This window comes from Anopheles bellator, chromosome X, assembly GCF_943735745.2.
Source record: "Anopheles bellator chromosome X, idAnoBellAS_SP24_06.2, whole genome shotgun sequence".
NCBI classification, from domain to species: Eukaryota; Metazoa; Arthropoda; class Insecta; order Diptera; family Culicidae; genus Anopheles; species Anopheles bellator.
Window position 1 is genome coordinate 3,738,232 of NC_071287.1, and position 20,739 is coordinate 3,758,970.

Below are 20,739 nucleotides of genomic sequence, written 5' to 3' on the forward strand. Positions count from 1 at the left end.
TGTTGCTGCAACTTACAACCTCCGCTTCGCAATGTCGCTCTGCTTCTTGCCGTCGAATTACCTGGGAGACCGCACCTGAACGCTACGCTATCAGCAGTGTAGTAGAGCCTTCGGTAACGAAACTGCACCAGCGCGGAAGATTCATTTAATCACACGTGCGTCGAAAAGGATGTAAGCTACCATATGGATAGCGCTAGTTTTATACACTCTACGTAATGTTTTCTACTCGTTAGTGTAGTCCGACTGAAGCGTAGATATAGTTCAACCAGGTTCGATAAAAGTGTTAGGACTAATGATCGTCTGGCTTCTGGCACAATCCGGCGTCTCGCTGTTGCTTAGTTATCAGGAGCAGTCCAAATCGGTTCTCGTTAGGTACCATTAGCATATTGCAGTAGCGTTAGAGTAGGCACACCTGTAAACAAATAAGGGATGCAGGGCGGACGCCCTAGGAGCTATGAATATTGATGCAGATAATTATAGTCGCACGGTCTTACACCTCGGATGAGTAGTGAGTCCTTTTGAGGTGTCCGAATTCTATTCCGTCACGGTCCACGTCATCTTGGTGCTGCTCTGGCATTGATCTTGAGCGTGTCCCAGGATGCGTGGAACAATGTGTGCGCTAGCTCCTGGACTCCGATACCAATCCACTCTGGTGCCGTGCGCGTTGGCTTTCGATACGATCTCCCACTTGGTGCGACCAACAACGGAGGTCAAGACGTTGTCCTTGTCTACGTACATATTGTCTGTGGCTGCCGGATTGATTCTGCACGCTAACGAATCACGACCGTAGTGTAGCGCGTCGTCGGCCTTGAACCATATTCCGGTGCTCCGGAACGGAGGGGGCCCGGCACACTCGGGCAGCGCGGCGCAAAAGGTTAATTCAATTTAAATCCTCACACAGCTCTAGAAAGAGAGAGAGAGAGAGAGAGGTTGACGGTCAGAGCGCGGGGAGCACAGCGTTTTTTTCGCACCTGGCCACACCAAGCGCCCTGGTAACGGGCTCCGGCAGAGTGTTGCGTTTCTGATCCAGGTCCAGGTGCTCGGTACGGTGCACTGGGCTGGGCGATAGCAGCGAAAGGCACGGCTGGCAGTGGTGGCTGGGGCCGCTCGTCACTCTGTGGCCTCTCGGAATCACGGCTAATCTCTTCGCCAAACCGCTCGACGCTCGAAGTGTGCCAAGAGTGTGCGATCCAGATTTTCCTACGTGACGTCGGATGCCATGGTGCAGGCGGGCTCTCGAAAACCGCCCGATGGCAGCAGCAGCAGCTGCAGCACCAGACCTTCCGGTCCGGTCGCTGGTGGTGCCGTCGATATGAAGCTCGGAAACGTGAGTAGCGCACCGTGTGGAGTGTGGCTCTCGCCAAGACTGCATTCGTAATCGAATGCTAAATGGATCATAACAAAATCTGACGCTCTCTGGTGGTGGTGGTGGTGGTGGTGGTAGACGGTAGTACTGGATGTAGCACCTGCCGAGCAGTGTCGGGGCGAGAACCACGGTTTGATTTCTGCAATTTCAGTCTTCGTTTTCTGTTGTTGATATTAGTTTTTATCTTCTCGCTCGTCGAAGACAGTCCAGGTGCAAGGGGGCGGCTCTGGACGCACTCGAGACGGGGGGCTGACGAGTCGTTTTTCGTGGTCGTACCGGAGAGCAAATCCTAATTCTTCCCAAGGCATCCGCCACGGCTCCGGCTCGGTGTTCCCGGCACGTAGCCACCGGCGCCAGGGGGTGTTTGCCATCTCACGAATTGCCGCTACATCAGCGGCAGCGCCCGTTGTTGCAGCCGAGAGTGGGGCACCATTATTTGGGTTTGTTGTTCTATCCTGGTAGCCCAACCTAGCCACCAACCGGCGGGCCGGTGGGTGGTAGCCGGCGCAACCGCGGGGCTTGTGTTCTGCTGACTCCGCGGATCTGGTGTGCCTGATTTATGCACGGGGTGACTTCCTTCATTTTCTGCGAATCCTGCACACCAACCGGGTGCCGTGTGCGTGTTGTTGTGCTGTCTGTTGATGAGGAAAAGCGCGCGAGTCGTTTGTGTTTGTGTTGGGGGAGTTCCCGGATTTTTGGACTATCGCAGCAGCTCTCGGGAAGGTATGGGGCGAGGGGCAGCCCAGCCGCAGTGAAATGATATCCGAGAGTTCGTGAACGAATGTGGAAGCTATGGGTGACAGGATGAATGATTTATGAACGCCCAGCACGGGACCGGGTGCTGCCTGTGCAATCGAAAACGAATCGATCCTGGGGAAAGAAACGGTGGGGGTGTTAGAGCGAGCGAGCGAACGAGCGCGAATCGTGTACAGACCGTTAGAGCTGGGGTTACGCGGTCCGCCCTTGCAGCGGAGCTCTCTGGAGGTACATTATTATAGACGTATCTATTTCCGAGCGTGTGTAGTGGTCCGGACGATCCGACGACGACGACGACGACGAGCCCGCGCGCGTAGAACCATATCGGATTAGGGCACGTTAGCACCCACTTCTTCTTCGTACTTTAACGAGCGTGCCGGTGTGAGTGAGTGATCCCAATGCGGTCCCTCTCTCTCTCGCTCTCTCGTTCAATACCATCGATCGGTGCGCCGGAATGACGGAAGGCCCGCTTGTCTCTGTTATTGTTGTTGTTTACTTGTTGCAGGCCGCATGGCGACTGACAGCTCGAGCTGCGTGGTTTGTGTCTCATCGTTTCAGCGGAACACTCACTCGAGCCGACAATGATTGGGAAAATTTGGTTGCGGTTCGATCCTGCAGGCCGCGCGCGTTCCCGAACGAACCGTTCCAGACGCGACTGGATCACTTTTTTCCGTTCGAAGTTCGAAACAAAAGCGAAACGTGCCGACAGCGCTGGTAGGTGCCAGGGCAAGCGAGCGAGTCCGACGACGCACACAACATGAAGCGTGCAAGGCAGGGTATGTATGTGTTTGTGTAAGTGTGCATCGAAGAGGAGCTGAAGTGGATGATAAATTACAGAATAACATCGTTTCTCAAAATTTTAATTACATTATTTGCACTTGCATAGGAGCATCCGGTGGGGCACCCGGTTCTACGTCTGACGTGCTCCGGCTCCGGCACGAATACACGAGTATTGCACGAGTATTGGGCACAAAACGGAAACTGTAGGAAAATGTAGTCGTTGGCTTGGATGGCGAGGGGAGAAATAAAGAGTCATCCAGTGCGCTGAACGTGCACACTTCCACCGAACGAGCTGCCAACACCCCCCCCTATGGTCTGAACCCCGGACCCCGTTTCCTAGACCGGGATAAGTAGGATCCGACCGGTCCGGGCGCGGGGTGGTAGTGGCTGCGAGGTGGCTGCGTTTGAAATCTCTACTCGACACGACGACGTATCCAGAATGGAGTTGCTGATAAAGATTTATTACGATTTTACCCGTTCATCCGTTCTGCTGCTGCTGCTGCTGCTGCTACTACTACTCAGGCGGTAAAGAGCTACCCGGGTTGCCGCCAGCCGGTACGGCTCCGAAGAAAAAGAAGCACAACTTTACGGGAAGCGGTACATCGTATAGCGCAATTTGGAAATTGAGGAGTTGCGGGAATCTGTTGCCAGCGTGTGAGGAACCGTCCCACGGCACGGCGAAACTAGGTTCCGGCCGGGTTTTGATCTGCAATCTGGAGCACACAGGACACCGCAGGGAAGACAAAGAAGACATTAGGAAGGCTGCCATCGGTTGACAGCGCAAATGGAAGACTCTGGGGCAGACTCCGTCTCCGGGCTGCACTGTCATCTCGGGCTGCAATTGCTCAGGCTGGCAAATAACATATATCTGCATTATCCAATCGCCTTGCCCCGGAGTGTCGGCTGTTTCGGCGGCACTCCCCCCCGCGGGGACACAGCTTGTCCTGACTCCGGGTCCGGGTGGTTGCGGCCGTGGATCGGAACAGGGGAACTCCCTACATTGTCAACGGGCACGTCATCCTGGACACACATACACCCGCGCCATCTAGCAGTGTCTGGCGGTTGTCGTCGTCGCCTGTTCGCCCGTAAGTCCACCAACTTCCGACGCTCTCCGGAAATTGTAGACAACTAATTAAATCTGTACAATTACTCATCGTTCTTGAGTGGGCCCAACAAACCCATCCCTGCTCCGGAAGGCAGGTCCGAGACATAGCAGTACCTCTAGCAGGACACGACACCTTCTACGGGCTGAAACAATCTTTTCGTTGTACCCAACACAAGAGGCGAGTTCATCGCGGCGCTTCCTGGGGGGCGTGCGACGTGACCCCGTTTCGTCGCACGAAGTCTTAAGAAAGGTTTCATAATTAATCTTATTCAATTCGCCAAGCGCGATGAGCGTCCGTAAGGTTACTTTTGCTCCGCCCTACCCAATGCGCAATGATGAGGAGAATGAGCACCTGCGAGGAGTGCGGGACGGCACCCTCAAATGGCCCATACGCTGCCGACGCGGGGCCTTGAAATTCCAGCGCTTCGAGGCGGTGGTGTAGCTCTGGAATGTCTGTCTGCACTGCACAGGAATGTTCGTCGTTGGACGTGACCATCGGTATCCGTTTACCGTCGGTGAAGCGGTCTTCGCAGCGATGGCCGTAGAAGCCGTGCCGAAGCGCGAAAGCTTGCCAAGTATTTTGGGGCTTGCACACGAAATGCGGCATTCGGGCAGCTGCGAACAATTGCCACGCGGACCACACGTGTGCCGCGGACCTCCGTTCAGGCGAGTTGATCCGATCAAGGAGAGTTGATCGACTTGATGGTTGACACCTGCGAGGTACTTGTTCGATAGAGTCCAGGATTAGTGGTGGACGCTAACGAATGCAGTAATATTTACCGTCAGTCGATCTTGGAGCAAACCCGTTTGTTGAGCTTGAGTTCCCGGCGTGATTCACTTACCGGACCACCAGAAATAGGCAGTATGTTGGACAGTAGCTTATGGTAGATAGCAGAACCTATCCGTACATTAATGAGCTACTGGGATTTCAATTCTTTCGTCTGACAGCCTTTCTACCTTCGACGTGTGCCTGCTTCCGGCCTCTCTAGCAGTGTGGTTGTGTGTACGCGAAAGCACAATGGATTACGCTGGTGAGCGTGAAATTGAATGAAAACAAACGAACGCGTTATGTGTGTCGCCGACTGAGCAGATGGCACCGGCGGGACGCCGGCGAAGTTGTTGCGGCCGCTGGGTTGGGAGAGATTAAATTATCGTTGATTTAATTGCTTCTTTGCTGTAACGGTGTAATGGGCACCCGGAACGGGGAACTTGCCAAGAATATTTTAAGCTCTCCTCCCATTACTTATCCCAAACACGACCATGCCGTACGGAGTGGTAACATATTTTCCGAATATTCGTGCGTGCTCCTCATCCTCATTGGTTGGAATATGGGTAGTTTGGAAGGGTTAGCAGGCCCCGGCATGGTTCTTCCATGAGACGAGTACTCACGAGACGCGGAGCCAACAACCCTGCCAGTAAAAACACAACGTTGCAGTAAGCAACAAAAGTTAACATTATCTTTTTACAGGCAAAGACCGTTCGGTGCTCTGGAGTGTGGACAGCCTCAGTGGAGAGCATTTAAATACTTAACCCGTTTGCAATGTAACCGGCGACGGAATCCAAGAGCTTTTTGGCGATATATTAAGTCCAAACGCCAGGAAGGTAACCACGTTCCGTATGGAATGTCGTACAATGGTATCACGGCTTCCAACGTATCGGATGTGGGTGATCTCTTTGCCGACAGATTCGAGAAGCTCTTCAAGGCTTACTCGAATATCGATCCCACACGACTAGAGCCACACCATCCTCGGCAACGTCCAGTCGGACAATAGCTCTTTTTTTGATTTTGACCTCCAATCTTATTTGACCGGATGACTATACCGGGTCAATTAAGAAGGTCTCACTTCCGGAGAGTTCGCGAGCACGTCTGTGGTACCACAAGGCAGTAACCTGGGCCCACTCTTATTCTCACTGTACATTAATGACTTAGTTTCTGTGTTACCTAATAACGCTTGTTTGATGTACGCCGAAGACGTCCGCTTGTATATGCCTGTCTCCACGATATCGGACTGTGCAGCTCTGCAAAAAATATGTGATAACTTCTGTGACTGGTGTGAACTAAATGATCTCTGCATTGCTGTTGATAAGTGTCGTATAGTCACATAGCTTTTCAAGCAAACTGTTAACCAGGCGCTACGAATGTTAGGTTTTAAACTCAAGTTGACCAAAGAGTTTAGTGACCCAACATGTTTTAAAGCTCTTTACGTATCGTTTACGTAAATTTACGAGGGTTGCGCTAAGGCCTTTTTCTCGTACTGTGTCCTTTCATCTTGACTACAAAACTCGATGTTTACTGTTAGGACTGCAACCACTTAATTTTCGGTGCAAAGTGGCCCAAAGTGTATTTGTGGCAAAGCTGCCAAAAGGAGAGATAGACACCGCGGAGCTATTGGCCCGCATAAATATCTACGCGCCTTCCCGAGGCCGATGAGAAATCGTGACTTTCTTGTTCCGCAACCAGCAAGACATCCTAACAACGACCCAATTTCTAATGTTATGCGTAGCTTTAATAGCAAATATAGTTTATTTGACTTTAATATGTCGGTTGCTAGCTTTAAAAACAATGTGCTCGTGTTCGCTCCTAGTTTATAAGCACCTAATGTTAACGCCGCTCAACATTCCTTTACGATAGGGGATCGCATCATAGATCCGACGGCCATACAATGTAGCGCAGGCTTACCTGTGGCTTGTCGAGTGCGTTTTTAGTTGCTCCTCCGCCTTCGTTGGACATCGAAGCTAGAGAATCGACGAAGAAAGTCCCCTGTTTGCAATTGACCAGCCAACTGTGCATACTGCCAACGCCAACGTATTTGGCAGATTGTCACACACTGCGTGTCTGGACTGGGTTCGTCACAAGTTTCACCTGGCCGCGCTGGCAACGGTCCCGCAATCTGACATACCGACTGTCATATCGTGCTTTCTATTTTTAACAACTGGCTTGTGGCCGGGGGCTTTGGGTTTTGCCGAAATTCCGGCGCTGGGTGCTCCGTGCCTGGGTGGGGGGAATGCTTAAAATCGAATCAGTTGAATGTGTGTGCACACACACTAGCACATAAGCCACCTCAAGCTCACGCATGCCAACTGTCAGTGCGTGCCGATGGGTGCCGCGAAAAACCGGGGCGGCAAAAGAACACAACACAAACTTTTATCATTAGAGATGCGTATGGTGAACCTCGATTACACCACGCACACAGCTACAGCCCGCGGGCTGCCGGAGGAGGAGGTGATCCCCACAGCGAGGTGATCACCGCCGGTGGCGCCGCCCGAGCCACGAACGATATGCGGAAATGAGCATTCCTACGCTGATATTGCCAACCAAACATGGGGCCGGGCATGGATTTGTGCCTGTAGCAGCGTGTGCGTGCAGCTCCTTGAGACAGCCAGCCTGTGCTTCCGCGTTTTTTTTTGTTTCTTATTTTGGTTTCCTTCGGAACCCTGTGTCCTGGCCGTGCGGTAACGCAGAGTGCGTAAGTATGCGCACATCCGCAGATGAGTGTGGGTTAGGGAGTGAGATTCATGTTTTCGCAATGACTTCCAAGCGAACCAAGTAAAGGATTTTGGGCGCGAGGGTGCTGAGTGGGAGCCGCGGGTACACAGTGGAGTCCTGTGCCAAGACGGGATGCGGGATACGTGTGTGCTACCACACATGCCCACCATTAAGCTCGCCTGCTATAGAGGTTGCGCGTACACAGCTCCGTGTAAGGGCTTCCGCATTCGCTCCTTCTCTGGGACGGATTGGGTGGGTGGGTTTGGGGGGCTGTTTGAAGATTTACATTTCCTCCCAAATCCACATCACTTCTTTCGCGGGTCGACACCGCCGCTTCCCGCCCGCCGTCAGGTCACCAGGATCTGGATCTGGGCTTCCGACATCCTGGAAAGTGGAGCGAAGACACCGACGATAGAGCGAGAGAGCATGAGAAAAAAACACACTCTTCCTGTGAGGCCCGGGACAGTGAAACCCACCGGGTGTGAAGTGTGTGCCAGCCCAACCCCTCCGCCACCCCCGCACGCCAGCTCCCGCGCGGCTGCATATGGCAAATTGAATTTCATTACGAATTCATTGCCCTCGCGCGTGATTTCGTCGTCCGTCGTCGTCACCAAATGGGTTTTCAATTAAATCCAAACAGTTTTCGGTCTCGTTGCCGGGCGGAAGGGGGGCGTGATGGTGGTGTGGTATGTTTCCCGCCCTCCCAGCACCATCCGCGCCTACCGGCCCCAGGTTCTGGTGGCTAGTAGTCGGAAGTGTGGTGTGTGGCAGTCAATTTGCTGAGGGGTTCCCGCAATTTATACATTTGCACGTCGGGCCGCCCCGGGCGGGTGGGAGGTAGGGTGGGTAGCTGGTGCGTGTGTGGGGTGGCGTGTGTGCTGTTTTGGTTACTCGTCAGGAAAAAAAAATAAAATAAACAGAACTGCAAAAATGCAAAGTTCCCAACTCCCGACTTCCAACGTGGAAACCCTCTACTACGTGGTTTGGCCATTAGCGAGCCCCCCGTCTCCTGTTGGGAGCCCCCCTGCCGTGATGGTAGTGACTTGTCGGGAAGCCCCACGGATCTCGAATCACCGGCTACGGCAGCCGAACAGCTCGGCCGAAGGCTCTGTAGGTTCCACCCGCAGTAGCAGTAGTAGGCAGCTTGATGCTTCCGTGTGGTGATGGATGGCGTCACCGTGGCCCGTAGCTCAACATAATCAATTATTGGGCGACCCCGAACCCCGGCGGCGTTTGGTTAACCAGAGACTCGTTTTTTTCTCCCCGTTAAACTCCCACCATACGCGGGCTGCAGTGCCTAGTATGTTACTTTTTAAAGACCCTCAGGCATCAGGCCATGCATTTTGCACAAGCTTCACAACATCACAACTCTCCGGTGAAAAGGGCCAGCATACAAAGCGTACTCATACAGAATGTCAGCACACGGCGCTACTGGCGCTTGGCCACGAGGGAACGCTGACAGGACTCGTTCGTTCGTTCGTTCGTTCGTTCGTTCGGTCGTGATCCTCTGGCGAGAATTCGGGCGTACCGGCAGCCCGCCTGGTCCAAATGGTACTCGCGAATTGCAGGCCAACGTGAAAAGGTCAACATAGTATTTCGTGACGACACAGCGCGTTTCACGGACTTCATATTCCGCTGGTGCCCGGTGTACCAACATTCATCTCCATTTGACAGCCCATTTGCAGGAAAATAATTGAATTTTTAGGGGGTTGTGACATAGCTATGTTGAGGAATAAAGCCGAATTTTTGAATAGAAACCATTTGCCACTTTGCAAAAAAAAAGAAATACTCGGACTTGTTGAGCCACCGCCAAGTTCTTCATCCACTCGGTTTACTTGGAAGAGACACGAACTATCAGCTATCGCTAGATTACTCTAGTACAAAATTAAACAATTAAAGAGAAAGAGAGGGAGAGAGACAGATGGGAAGCAAGAATTGAAGAATTCCTTTATCCCTGTTTGCTTTTCTGGGGAGCGCCCACGGTGCTGTCCGCATGGTTGATGAATGGAGCCGCACAATCTGAATATTATTGATCGTGGCCGGACCGAGACCGTGGGGCGGCTCCATTGGTGACCTGGTAGTGTTTTGCCCCCTTTTGGTGTTCAGGGTCCCAGAACAAAGCCGCCCGCGCTCTGGTGGCCGCTGGCGACGCGATCCAGAACCGGAAGACGCCAACATTTGCTGCCTTCTTTCTGGAGTCTCGCGCACAGCTGACCAGCTCGCCGCTGCCTTGTCGCCGGTCCTTGTTCCGGACAAGTCCATTTCTGTGTGGGCGCTGGATCTTGGCAGGATGGCGATGAAGAAATGGAAGCCGGAAATAAAATGTCTTTCGCTGCCCCCGAAAGTGCCCCCAGGGGGCTAAGCGTCTGAAATAATGAGAATGCATTACACGCGGGACTCTGGTCGCCCTGGAAGAGGGGGGGGGGGGGGCGGGGTGCAACCAGGACCAGCTTCTCCCCGGGATAGTGGATGCGGACCGCATAATTAATTTTCATTCCGCCATTTCTTGAAGCCAATTATAGCGCGGATTATTGCGGGAACGACGACGACGACGACGACGACGGTGCAGCCAAGAGTCAAATAGCCTCATCACGGTGACCTCATGCATTGTAATGAGCGTATGTTGTGGAAGAGGGAGGCGGGGGCGGGAGGAGCGCATTGCAAACTGCAAACGGCAACCGTGTGCCTAGCTTATCTCCGGGAGCAGCAGGCGAAACGTATCTTCTTATCTGGCGCTTGCGCTTTTATTTCATTAGTCTGACGTTAATCGGATGCGTTGGACCCCCCGCCGGTGTGGTGGGACGGGGGTCAGTGTCAAGACCATGGGGACCACCTTGACTTACTCTGAAACCCGGGTGATGCAGATGGGGAACCAAACTGCCTTGTTTTGGTTTTGGAACTTTGTCTTACTACTTTTGGCAATCCATCATGGGGTGGGGTGGCTCAAAGAAACTTCCTTGTAAGGTAATCGCTACACCTTCAGTTTACATTCCTCGGAATCTCCAAGACGTGCCTGGACAGCTCCAGTCCAGATCTTCAGTGTACTTGGCGAATATCCAGAAGATTCACATGTTGTTGTCAGGGGACTGCGACATACACAGCTGGCCAATGAAATAGGTAAATTGAACTGTACTTAAGCCACTACTAAACCAATGATCACCAAACTGATGCTGTACTTAGCTACAGTAGTTTACGTCATTTGTTTGCTATGTTGGTAATATTTATATAAAAAATTACAGGTGTGTTACCACTTATTTTGACAGCAGTCTGATTTGACCTGGTCAATAAAATAGGTAGTTCGTTGTGTACGCTGCAATTACACCCAACTTCTTGAAAGGAATTGCTATATTTGATTTGCTCAATAATAAATAACATTATTAGCTCAAAACCTGTCCAAAGGCGGTTGCAAGAAGCTAATCTACCAGGGCTAATTGCAAGAAAAGTGCCACTGTTGATTAAAACAAAATTATAGATGAGGTAACAGTTTGATGCTCAATATCGTTCTTGGGAAGGTAATGAAGGTTACGAAAAATTGGCAAATAATATTTTATGGAGCGAAGAAATAAAAAAAATAAATTTGTTTCGTTCGGACTCTCAGATTCTGGAATGTTCGACCTGGACCTGTGCACAATTATCCACAGATTTACCCATTTTATTGGCCAGGTACTTTTTACTGCTTTCTATTGTAATCAACGAATTCCTAAAAAAATTTCACTTCTTTTAGATTATCTTTGTCTTTTTTTAGTACAAATATCTTGTGCTATCGTTGTAGTGTCTGTGAATGCAATAGGTTTTGAAAGATGATCAAATAACGCAGCGTAAATACTTTTAGCAATTTTATTGGCCAGCAGTGTATGTTTGTGGAATAACCGTCACAAACTCACAAAAACCGGCTGACTTTTATGACGCACTGCACAACAGCACTCAAGTAGTATCATTTGTTGACAGTTTCGCCGCAGTTCTCAGTTCCCCGGTAAGTGAAGAATTCAAAGCGGGATTGCGAGTTATGACGGCTACACCAGTGTTCTAACGTTTGGCTCGATGTCGCAATATCAACGTCTTTCTCGATCGAGCATGCTCGATGTTGTCCACGTGTGTCGTAAAGAAAACAGAGACTCAGAGTTAACGATAACCACCATCCAGTCGGTGGAGGCTTTTGGTCCCAGTCCCCCAGTGTGCGTGCGGCAGGCTGGCACTGGATCGCACGATCCCACAGACTCTGGCTGCGTTTCTCTCGCGTTCATCACGCAATTCGCAAGATTCTTACCGGATTTTCGCGGATAGACACGGTGCCGAGGGGGGGTGTGTCGGAGTGCGGTCTCGCTCGAGCGCCGCCGGCGCCGGAAATGGGAACTTTGAGTCCAAGATTAATTTTCGGTTATAAATTTTCCAGCGTTCCGCCGTGAGCTGCCCTCGGGCAGGGAGAGAGACCGAGCGCCATGGGACGATGAAATTTTAAAGTTTGCCCGACCACCGCCGCCGCGTGTTCATTGTTGTTGTCAGCAACGTCGCAACGGCTTCCCCTGCTCCCCCGGACAGAGAGAGAGAGAGAGGGAGAAACCTGGAGAGTGACAGGTCGTTGGAGCAGTGCTCCAACTTGGAGACCGGAAACCCAGAGATGCTTGGTCCAATAAGGGCTGAAGCAGTTCCGCAGCCTTTGGGTCTTCGGCGTGCTTCGTGTGGAACTCCTGGATTACGGTGGAGGGGGAGGGTCTCCTGGGAAAGTCTTCCAGACGCGGCACGGAAACCGGGCACCAAGACTTATTGTCCGACGTGTGGTATTCTCAGGGTTTGCTCCGCGGTTCCTTTGGGGCCTTTTTGCGTACAAATTAATAGTTACGTCTGGCTAAATTTAGTCATTTGTTGTCCGGTCCGGTCGGGTTGCTCCGGGGTTTTTCTGTGCTCAGCCTCAGCCGGCAGACCCGCCATGATCCCTCCCCCCGGGGTTACCGCAGCATGGAACGACCGACCGAGCAGGGGGGCCCTCTGGTGGATGCATTTAGGTTTTGCGATCCCGTTCGGATGATTTATGCATTTGACCTCGCAAGGCTTCACTCCCAAACCACGAACACACACACGCAGACACAGACACAGAAGTGGACAGGGAAGCGCTAAACGGGCCGCCATTTATCAACCATGTCCGACGCGTGAGCCAGCCAATGGTTCTGCATACTGGTGTTTATGTGTATGAGTCCTCAAATTTGAAGGCTACATTCGAAGGAGCACATCTGCAGCCCTAGAACTCAACTATAGGGTGATACATTAAGGGCTTGGATATTACACTACCGATTGCGTGACGTTTTAAAACGTCAAATTTCATTCGGCAAACTGTAAACATTTAGTAAAATTTTTGACCTTCACGGAATGGGGACTCTAAAGCCTGTCTCACTTAGAGTCGGGAAAATCTCTGGTGGTCAGATTTAAAATATTTTGATGTCTTTAGTTGTTAAACATTCGACTTTCAGTGCTGAAAGTTTCATCTTGGTTATGCTTAATGGAACTAGAAAGAAGAAAAATAATTCTGCACACTCACGTCGAGAACCCCACGTGGTCTGCTTTGAAAATCGCAAAAACACTAAAATTCTCACAACATCAACTGTAGACTGAAGTGATCATTAAGTTTTGACGTTCGATACCATAGGGCGCTGCAACGAGCTTTATTTTTTTGTTATATTGGTACACTTTTCAAATGAACGTATATAAAGTTTCATTTCAATCGGTATCTTCATTCTTTTTTTAGAAGTCATTTAGTATCGACATGTCACAGTATTTTTCACAATGGAAAAAGTCATGTATCGTGCAGTGATTTAATATTTAGAAAGAAAGCTTTTGGATTCCTAAAAGCTGTTTACAAAATGGCCATCGCATTCGCCACAAACGCATTCGAGTGCAATTTTCTCGGCAACATTAGGAGCTTTTTTGATAGGATAAAGTGAATTTTGTGCATCAAATCATCACTGTGGATGAGACTTGAGTCTATAACGATGATCCTGAATTAAAACAAGTGGCTAGAGAGTGGCGTGAACCCGGTTCTTGAAAATGGCAAAAATCCATGAATTAAAGTTCGAATTGTTGGGGTATCCGTCATAGTCACTAGATTTGGCCCCTGGCATCGTGCCCGGAAAGCGTTTTCATCATCAAATGATGACGTCATAACGACGTCTGTGACGTGTCGATACTAAATTGCTTGATTCCGACCGAACCTTGACCGAAAGATTCACAGTAAACGTCGTAGTAGAACATACGACCAATAGAAAATTATTGGGTAATCATCAAAAGGAAGATGAAGAAATGGCGAGAAATTGGAAAAAATAGCCGCTGAGGTGGACCTGCTGGATTGTGCTGAAAATGATGGCGCGCATTCCAAAGAAAGTCCGCTACTTAATCCGATGACCGACAGAATAAATTTCTGAAAGTATAATAAAATACCTTCATTTTGACACCTTGACGTGTTTCCTAAGTCAAACGGACCCCGAGAGATAGAGCTAGTTAAATTGCTCCCGATTGTAAGTCGGGCAAGCTTTAAACGTTTGCAGAAAATAAGTGAAATTATCCTATTTGCGGCTCGGCTAAAGAAGGAGCCGTAACCATCGATGACGTACACTACCGAGTAATGATCCAGACACTCTAGGCTCTAGGCCCTCCCTATACCTCGCCAGGCGGGGCCGGACTTGGGTGTGGAAGCCGGGATGCTGCGTACCCGGCAACAGCAACAGCTGCTAAGCGTGGGGCTAAGAAAACAACAGCCCGGCTCAGAAGATACCGAACGGTACCTTCGGGGGCGCGGTGTGTTTTGCCTTATCCAGTTTGCTGTGGTCCACGCTGCCGGTTCCAGCGAGAGCGAGAGGCAGGTGTTGGGTTGACAACAGGTGTCCGGAGCATCGGAAAGGGCTCAACAGTGGTGAGCTCATCTGCCGTTATCTGGCCCCCGGTTACCGACCGCGTCCAGGGCTTGGCCGCGAGCCGGGATTTATGGCCCTGCCCAGCCCAGCCACCTGGCAACCCTGGAATCTGTTGTTGTTGTTGTTTACCGTCCGCCACACGCGGCGACGATGACGACGATGGGGACACTGGAAGGGCCTGTATAAAAGCTACCGGTCACCTTCCAGTTACAGATCATTAAGTGCTTAAAGTCCAACCCGACACCACGCAATCTCGGTACAGCTTTCGAACACCGCACTCGCCGCTTTTGCAGGCGCTCCCAGCGCACACTTCCGATCCCCCGAGACACCCGAGCGTCGCGTCGTCCGAATCCCGAAGTCCCGCGAAAAACAACGCACCACACGATGAACAAGCTGCTCGTCGGAAGCGTGGTAGTGGTGGGGCTGCTGGTGGCCACGCTCCTCCAGCCGGCGTCCGGATCACTGTACGGGCCGTTCGGTCCGTTTGCCGGTGCTCAGTTCGGTCCGCCCGGACTGGGAGCATTCGGACCGGGCTATGGTGGCGCCGCCGCCGGACTGCCGCTGTACCCGTCGGTGGTCGGTCGTCCTGGAGCCCCCGTCTACCAACCGTTCCTGCCCGTAGCGTCCCCACTGCTGGGCCGCTCATTGGCCCCGGCCGCGGCTGCACCGCTGCCAGCTGCCGCCACCGGTAACCTGCGCACCGTCGTGTCCGGATCCGATGTGCTCGAGAGGCTGGCCGTGGCCGACCTGCCGGAGGACCTGCAGCAGCGGGCCCAGGAGCTGCAGCTCGCGAGCGAGCAGGGCTTCGATGCGTGCGAAGAGCTTCTGGCGACTCCCGGGGCCTACTGGCAGTACAAGCGTTGCCAGGCGTTCCAGCTCCGCAACGCCTTGACCGCTGCGAAGGCCCTCGAGCAGGAGGCTACCGCCCGTGCTGCTGCTGCTGCCGCTGCTGCCGCCGCCGCCACTAGTACTGAAGCCGCCGTTGCCGTGCCCGCCGAAGCCTCGGTCTAGGAGAGCGCGTTGCGCACGGTTTCGTGTTGATTCGTAATTTATCAAGCCTCGCATGATGGTTGTGCGTGAGTCTGTGTGCGTGTGAGAGAGAAAGAGAGGGAGAGACGGAGAGAGAAAGAGAGTATTGGATCGAATAAAAACAGAGGGCGGTTGAGAGGGGCACCCCACATAGCCGGTACGCCATCAAACGAGCTAACGCGAGCGCGTGTACTAAAACTGTACTAAACGGGAACACCGAAAGAGGGAGCGAGGGAATAAGGGCGCTAGTCGGGGCACCCAGTTGAGCGGTGAAAACTACGCAACTCAAGTGAGCCAACACTTTCGAGCAGTTTCGAGCAGTTTCGAGCAGTATTTTCTTTCCCAATCTGTGGAGGTAGTGGGTGTTCGTTCAAGGTAAAAACCATGCAACTTAACCGATGCACAATTTCGAGCACTTTCGAGCACTTTCGAGCACTTTCAAGCACTTTCGAGCACTTTCGAGCACTTTCGAGCACTTTTGAGCAATTTTTTTCTAATTTCTCGCGAACGGACTGGGAACCAATGTGGTTGATCGTTCGTAACATACCATCTCGGCCGGTGTCGCCGACGAACCGCAAGCTGCTCGAACCGAACTGCTTTCCGAGTAACGGAACGGAGTGTGCGCGACCTTGTTAATTGACCAGTTGATGCGTCCTTGAGCTTCAAACAGTGTTCAAACCGTGTTTTTCTTCCTTCTTCCCCGCTGGTTGGTTTCGGAACGCTTCGCGCCGAAAGTCGATCCACGCCCACCGCGCCCGTCCGCCCCCGGGGGGTGGCACCTGCTGCAGCGGACGACGCCAGCTGCATCGCCAGCCTCCCACCCGCGCCCCCAGCGCCTACACCGGTATTCCGGCAGCATAAAGAGCATAAATTTTGGCCTTTATCTGCGTCGTCCCCGATTGACGGGTGAGGCTGCTGAGAGCATAAATTTAATTAAGTGGGATAGTAGTGGCATCATCAAAGTGCAGCCCCACCTCCGCAGCAGACCCTGCCCGCTCTCTCTCTCTCTCTCTATCTTTCTTTCGTGCGCGCTACGTTCGCTGGTCGTCTTTGGCGCGTTGGGCAGAGAGCACGGAAAATGGCTCGTCTCGGGATTGAAGTCACCGGGTGGCGCGCCCCCCCGCCTGTGACCATCAGCTGGCGGAGGGTTAGAGGGGGCGGGTCGAAGCGCGGTGTCGAAGGCACAGGCAGAATCATTCGCTCGCCAGCGGCCACCAGCACCAGGGGATCGATCGTGGGGTCTCTAGCAAGACAGAGCTGTCTACCGAGGTGCGACTGATGGATGGAGTAGGAGTAGGGGTTCGCGTGTTGGTGCCTAGAGGGTTGGAAGAATTTTGAACCCATGGTCGAAAGTGGCCGGTGCGAAAGACGAACGAACGAGTGAATGATAGAGCACGACAAGATTGTTTTTAATTAAACCAGCACGATTGAAACTAGTGGATTAAATTGGTTTTAAGGTCTCCGCTTCACCGGCTGGGTTGGGGTGGTAGAGTGGGGGCGAGGGGCTCACCCAAATCGCTGCCGCAATGCCCACCCTCCCATCCGGAGGCCGACAGGGGGGCCGCCATTTCCGGAACCTCGGAAATCAAAGCAGGACCCGTCGACGGCGAAAGGCTTTTCCGTGCGCCCGACTGAGTTGGGTTGGTCCAAAAGTCTCGCCGCTTGTTTCTTTCGAACTTTTGGGTCGGTTCTCTTGCCACCCAGCCAGTATCAACAAGTGCCGGGAATTCGCTCATAAATTGTACGACATCTTTGTCGTTGTCGATATTGTCTCAAATTAGTCCCCATACGTAACGTATTTCAACACTTCCGATCAGGTCCTCTAAACCATTTCCGGAACTCAATGTTTGGTATCTCCATTAGGGCCATCTTGGATCTCCTCTCTCTGCTCAGCTTAAAAGCATTCCTCTCAGTAGTGGTTGATTTTATTCGATCAAACTTGGAAGAACACATTGACAATTGACAGTTGACAGCCGAGTACTGGGACGGTGCCACACGGTCACGGTCATTCTGGGCACTTTTTGATCAAGGTCGGATATGAGTGTGTCTTTCGAGGCCACTCTTTGAGTCGACGTGGACGGTGGACAGTTTGTTTTCACCGTTCGGTTCGTGACAGTCGAGATAGGACATTCGGTCGCTCGAGCCCACCAATCGGCAGACCCGGGAGCGGACGTTCAACGAGGACGCACCTCGCCCGCCAGTAATTAATTGGACAAATTAATTCGACTTGTGACAAGCACGGGACGTGATGTTGCTTGAGCGAGGCGCGACGGTAACGATCCACCGGACGGACCCTAACGAGGGTGACGCTAGCGCAATTAATTACGTCTCCAACCGGGCTGTGTGTTTGTGTGTGTGCAACAGCCTCGGATCATGGCTCGCTGCTTGACCCAGCACGCAACATCGCGCGCCAAGGTACCGGGACGGGCAATACGGGTTTGCTTTTACTGTTTCGATTTTGTCCGCTTCGGTATGTGTTTAGGGTCGCTCGTTGACTGCCGCTCGGAAAGGCAAAAACGTAGAAACTTTTTACTACACCCAATAGTTTGCCTTTTTCGGGACATTCGTTCGGGACTTCGGGACGTCTGCGACGCGGCGACGGCCGGGCGCAAATGTAAATGTGCGAGGTGAGGTCTGGTTGTGAGCCGCTGGGCTGCTGGGAAGTTTGGAAAAGTTGCGCACGAGCAACTTCGCCCGAGCCGAATTTAACCCCCGGAACTGGAAAAGGAAACAAATAAAAAACAAAAACCGAAAGAAGGCGCAAAAAACGGCGCAAAAGATGAAGAAGTAAAAATCGGGAAAAATGAAAAGATTGAGCGCGAGAGCGAGACAGAGAGCCAAACGCAAGCGTGTTACAATAATCCCTGGTGCTCGGCCCTGTAGCTTTCGGGGGTGGGTGTAAAACTTGGCGGAAACCAAAACTTCGCCAACTTTCGCCAATCGGCAAAACTAGGGCGCGGATAGAAGAAGAAATTCGGTTGCTCCTCGTCCCACCGCTGTCACCAAGCGTCGTCTCGCCGACAGCACCGCGCTGTCAGCTCGTCCAGCCAGCCAGCAAGCCATCATTAGCGCAATTACAGTCGCGAGTGGATGGCTTGATTTAATTATCGTTTACCATCACCAGGCCAACTGTGCTTCGGGCCAGCTCGAGCGAGTTACTTATCACCCGACTTGATCCATCGGGTGGTGTTTGACCCCCGGGGGCCGCCACGGCCACGTTGGTTGGCAAAGACCTCGGTGTTTCGGTTTTGGGTGGTGGTCCCGGACCACCAGCTCGCGGCCAGATTTCGGTTTCTTCGTTCTTCGGCCCAATGCGGGTTTTCAATTTTTCAATTCTTCACAAGCGAACTCCGCGATTACTTTCGAACTGGCTGACCATTTTGGTCGAGATATGGTCTACGAACCTTCAGGCGAATACAATTCTACAATTCTTCAATTTTTCTATTCGTCTATTACTGACTAGTTTTGGTGTCGTGTGGAACTTTCGCAACCGATCGAGGTTTTACGTTCGATTCCGGGTCGCCATTTAGTCTACTGCAGTAGTAACGTTCAATTGCTGGCCTCCAACTCCAAGTGGCTGCTCTGCTGGTGTGTACTAAATCAAGGCCCACATCAAGCTGATGTACCTGGCTGGCTGCCGGTTCCAGGTCCGCGGTTCGAGAAGTAAACGAATCGAAGAGGATCGGAAAACTAGGCCCGCCCCTGGTGGTTAGTCATTCGGTCACCTGCCTCGGTCTCGCTGGAACACATCCCTGCGGACGGACGGCTTGCTCGATGGTGTCATCGCAATAAATCTCTATTAAAACATTAAATTTATGTTACCGCTCGGGCATAATCGATAGTATTCCGTGGCCATCGGTGGCCAGGGTGCGGCAGTGTGTGTGTGGGTCGGAAATGAAGGCCACGCTGGTCGCTTGGACCAGCGGTTGTTGCCAGTAGTCCGTGCCCATTTTGCCATTATTATTGCCCATAAACTCAACTACACAACGAAACAAATCACCGACTCTACCGACGGACGGACTCTACGTTGATGGTGACAGCGCTTGGCTGCTGCCGCCGCTGCTCTTTTTAGTGTCGCCACCACACCACACTGGCAGTGCCATTAATTGTCGGCATGATTGCTTGCGGATTATGGTCTCGCGAAGGTGCTCCCGGTCAGATTGATGGTCCCCGGACCCCGGGCACCCTAATCGATAGATCGAATGTAAAGTGCTGCCTCACGCTAACGCACGTGGCGAACGTGACAGTCCACTGCCCACGGTATCGTCCGACGCTGATCAGAGGCGGACACCATTCATCTGCGGATTGACTGGCCGGCCGGCCGGCCAGCCGCCACCGGCATCGATGTAACTGAGCACCGGCCCGGGCACCGGCTGTCTGTCCCGGCTAGAGGCGGTGTCGCCCAGACGTCCGCCGACTCTGCCCGACATTGGGACGTCAGCGTACCCCAGCAGCAACTATAGCAGCAGACTGTGCCGAGAGTGCTGGGCCGACGAAACAAAAGCCGAGGAGCGCCCAGACGTGGAGCTGTCATCATCGGTGTGCTTCGGTTCACGGGTTCACAAAAAGAAGAACGCCTCGGTGTGCGTGGGCAGCGAGGTTTTGTTGGGCTGTCAAATCGGGCTAAATGGTGCCCGTCGGAAACTCCAAACTCACTGCTCGCTGAGTCCTGTGTCCGAGCCCGGTTTTTTGTGGTGCATTTCGCCAATTACGTCCCAAACCGTTTCTTACTTACTAGCGGATAGGATCTATCGGGTGCTTCGATTGGATGGCGCGCGCCATTTTTGTTGTTTTATCGTTGACAGCTGTCATCGTCCGTGTTGCCCGTGGGGTCGTCGTCGGTGACAAATTGACGTGTGGAGTGGGCGGTTGGAGGGTGGAATGGGTTGGTTGGCGATTTTGGGGCTCACATTTCGACAGTCATTTTTGGTAGCAGCACTAGACGCATCGGGATCGATTAAAAAGTGGGGAGAGCTAGTAAGTTCCATCGGAATGCTGGCGGCGTGGGGAGTGGCTATAATTAATTAGTTCCTTCGCGCTTCAAAAACCCAGGCACGCTCTGCCGCGTGTTCCGCCGGCGACGGTGACTGATTTGGAGAACACTCGAGACTATCCCGCTTCAGCGTGCACCACCGACCCATCGTGGGATTCAACCCTTCCAGGCCCCACCCAGAATCCTCCCAGATCAAGCAGATCCCCCCCCTCCCCGGTTTGGTGAACATTCCGGGGCGCAATCGTCCCGATTGCAGTGCACGGTGTTCCGTTCGTTCCCGTCCCGTGAAAAGGTTCCAGCGCCTCTCCCGGTCCGTGCGGG

The 20,739-nt window shown here is 52.5% G+C and overlaps 1 protein-coding gene across 1 annotated transcript; it reads left to right on the forward strand.

The window, feature by feature from the left end:
• Positions 1 to 14,618: 14,618 nt before the first annotated feature.
• On the forward strand, positions 14,619 to 15,598 carry LOC131213560 (uncharacterized). Its single transcript, XM_058207625.1, has one exon. It carries the CDS (start codon positions 14,781 to 14,783, stop codon positions 15,405 to 15,407), a length of 627 nt encoding a protein of 208 aa, XP_058063608.1. The 5' UTR covers positions 14,619 to 14,780; the 3' UTR covers positions 15,408 to 15,598.
• The last annotated feature ends 5,141 nt before the right edge of the window (positions 15,599 to 20,739 follow it).

Excerpts from the sequence above, each read along its gene's own strand:
- LOC131213560 (XM_058207625.1), top strand. The coding sequence starts at position 14,781 with ATGAACAAGCTGCTCGTCGGAAGCGTGGTAGTGGTGGGGCTGCTGGTG.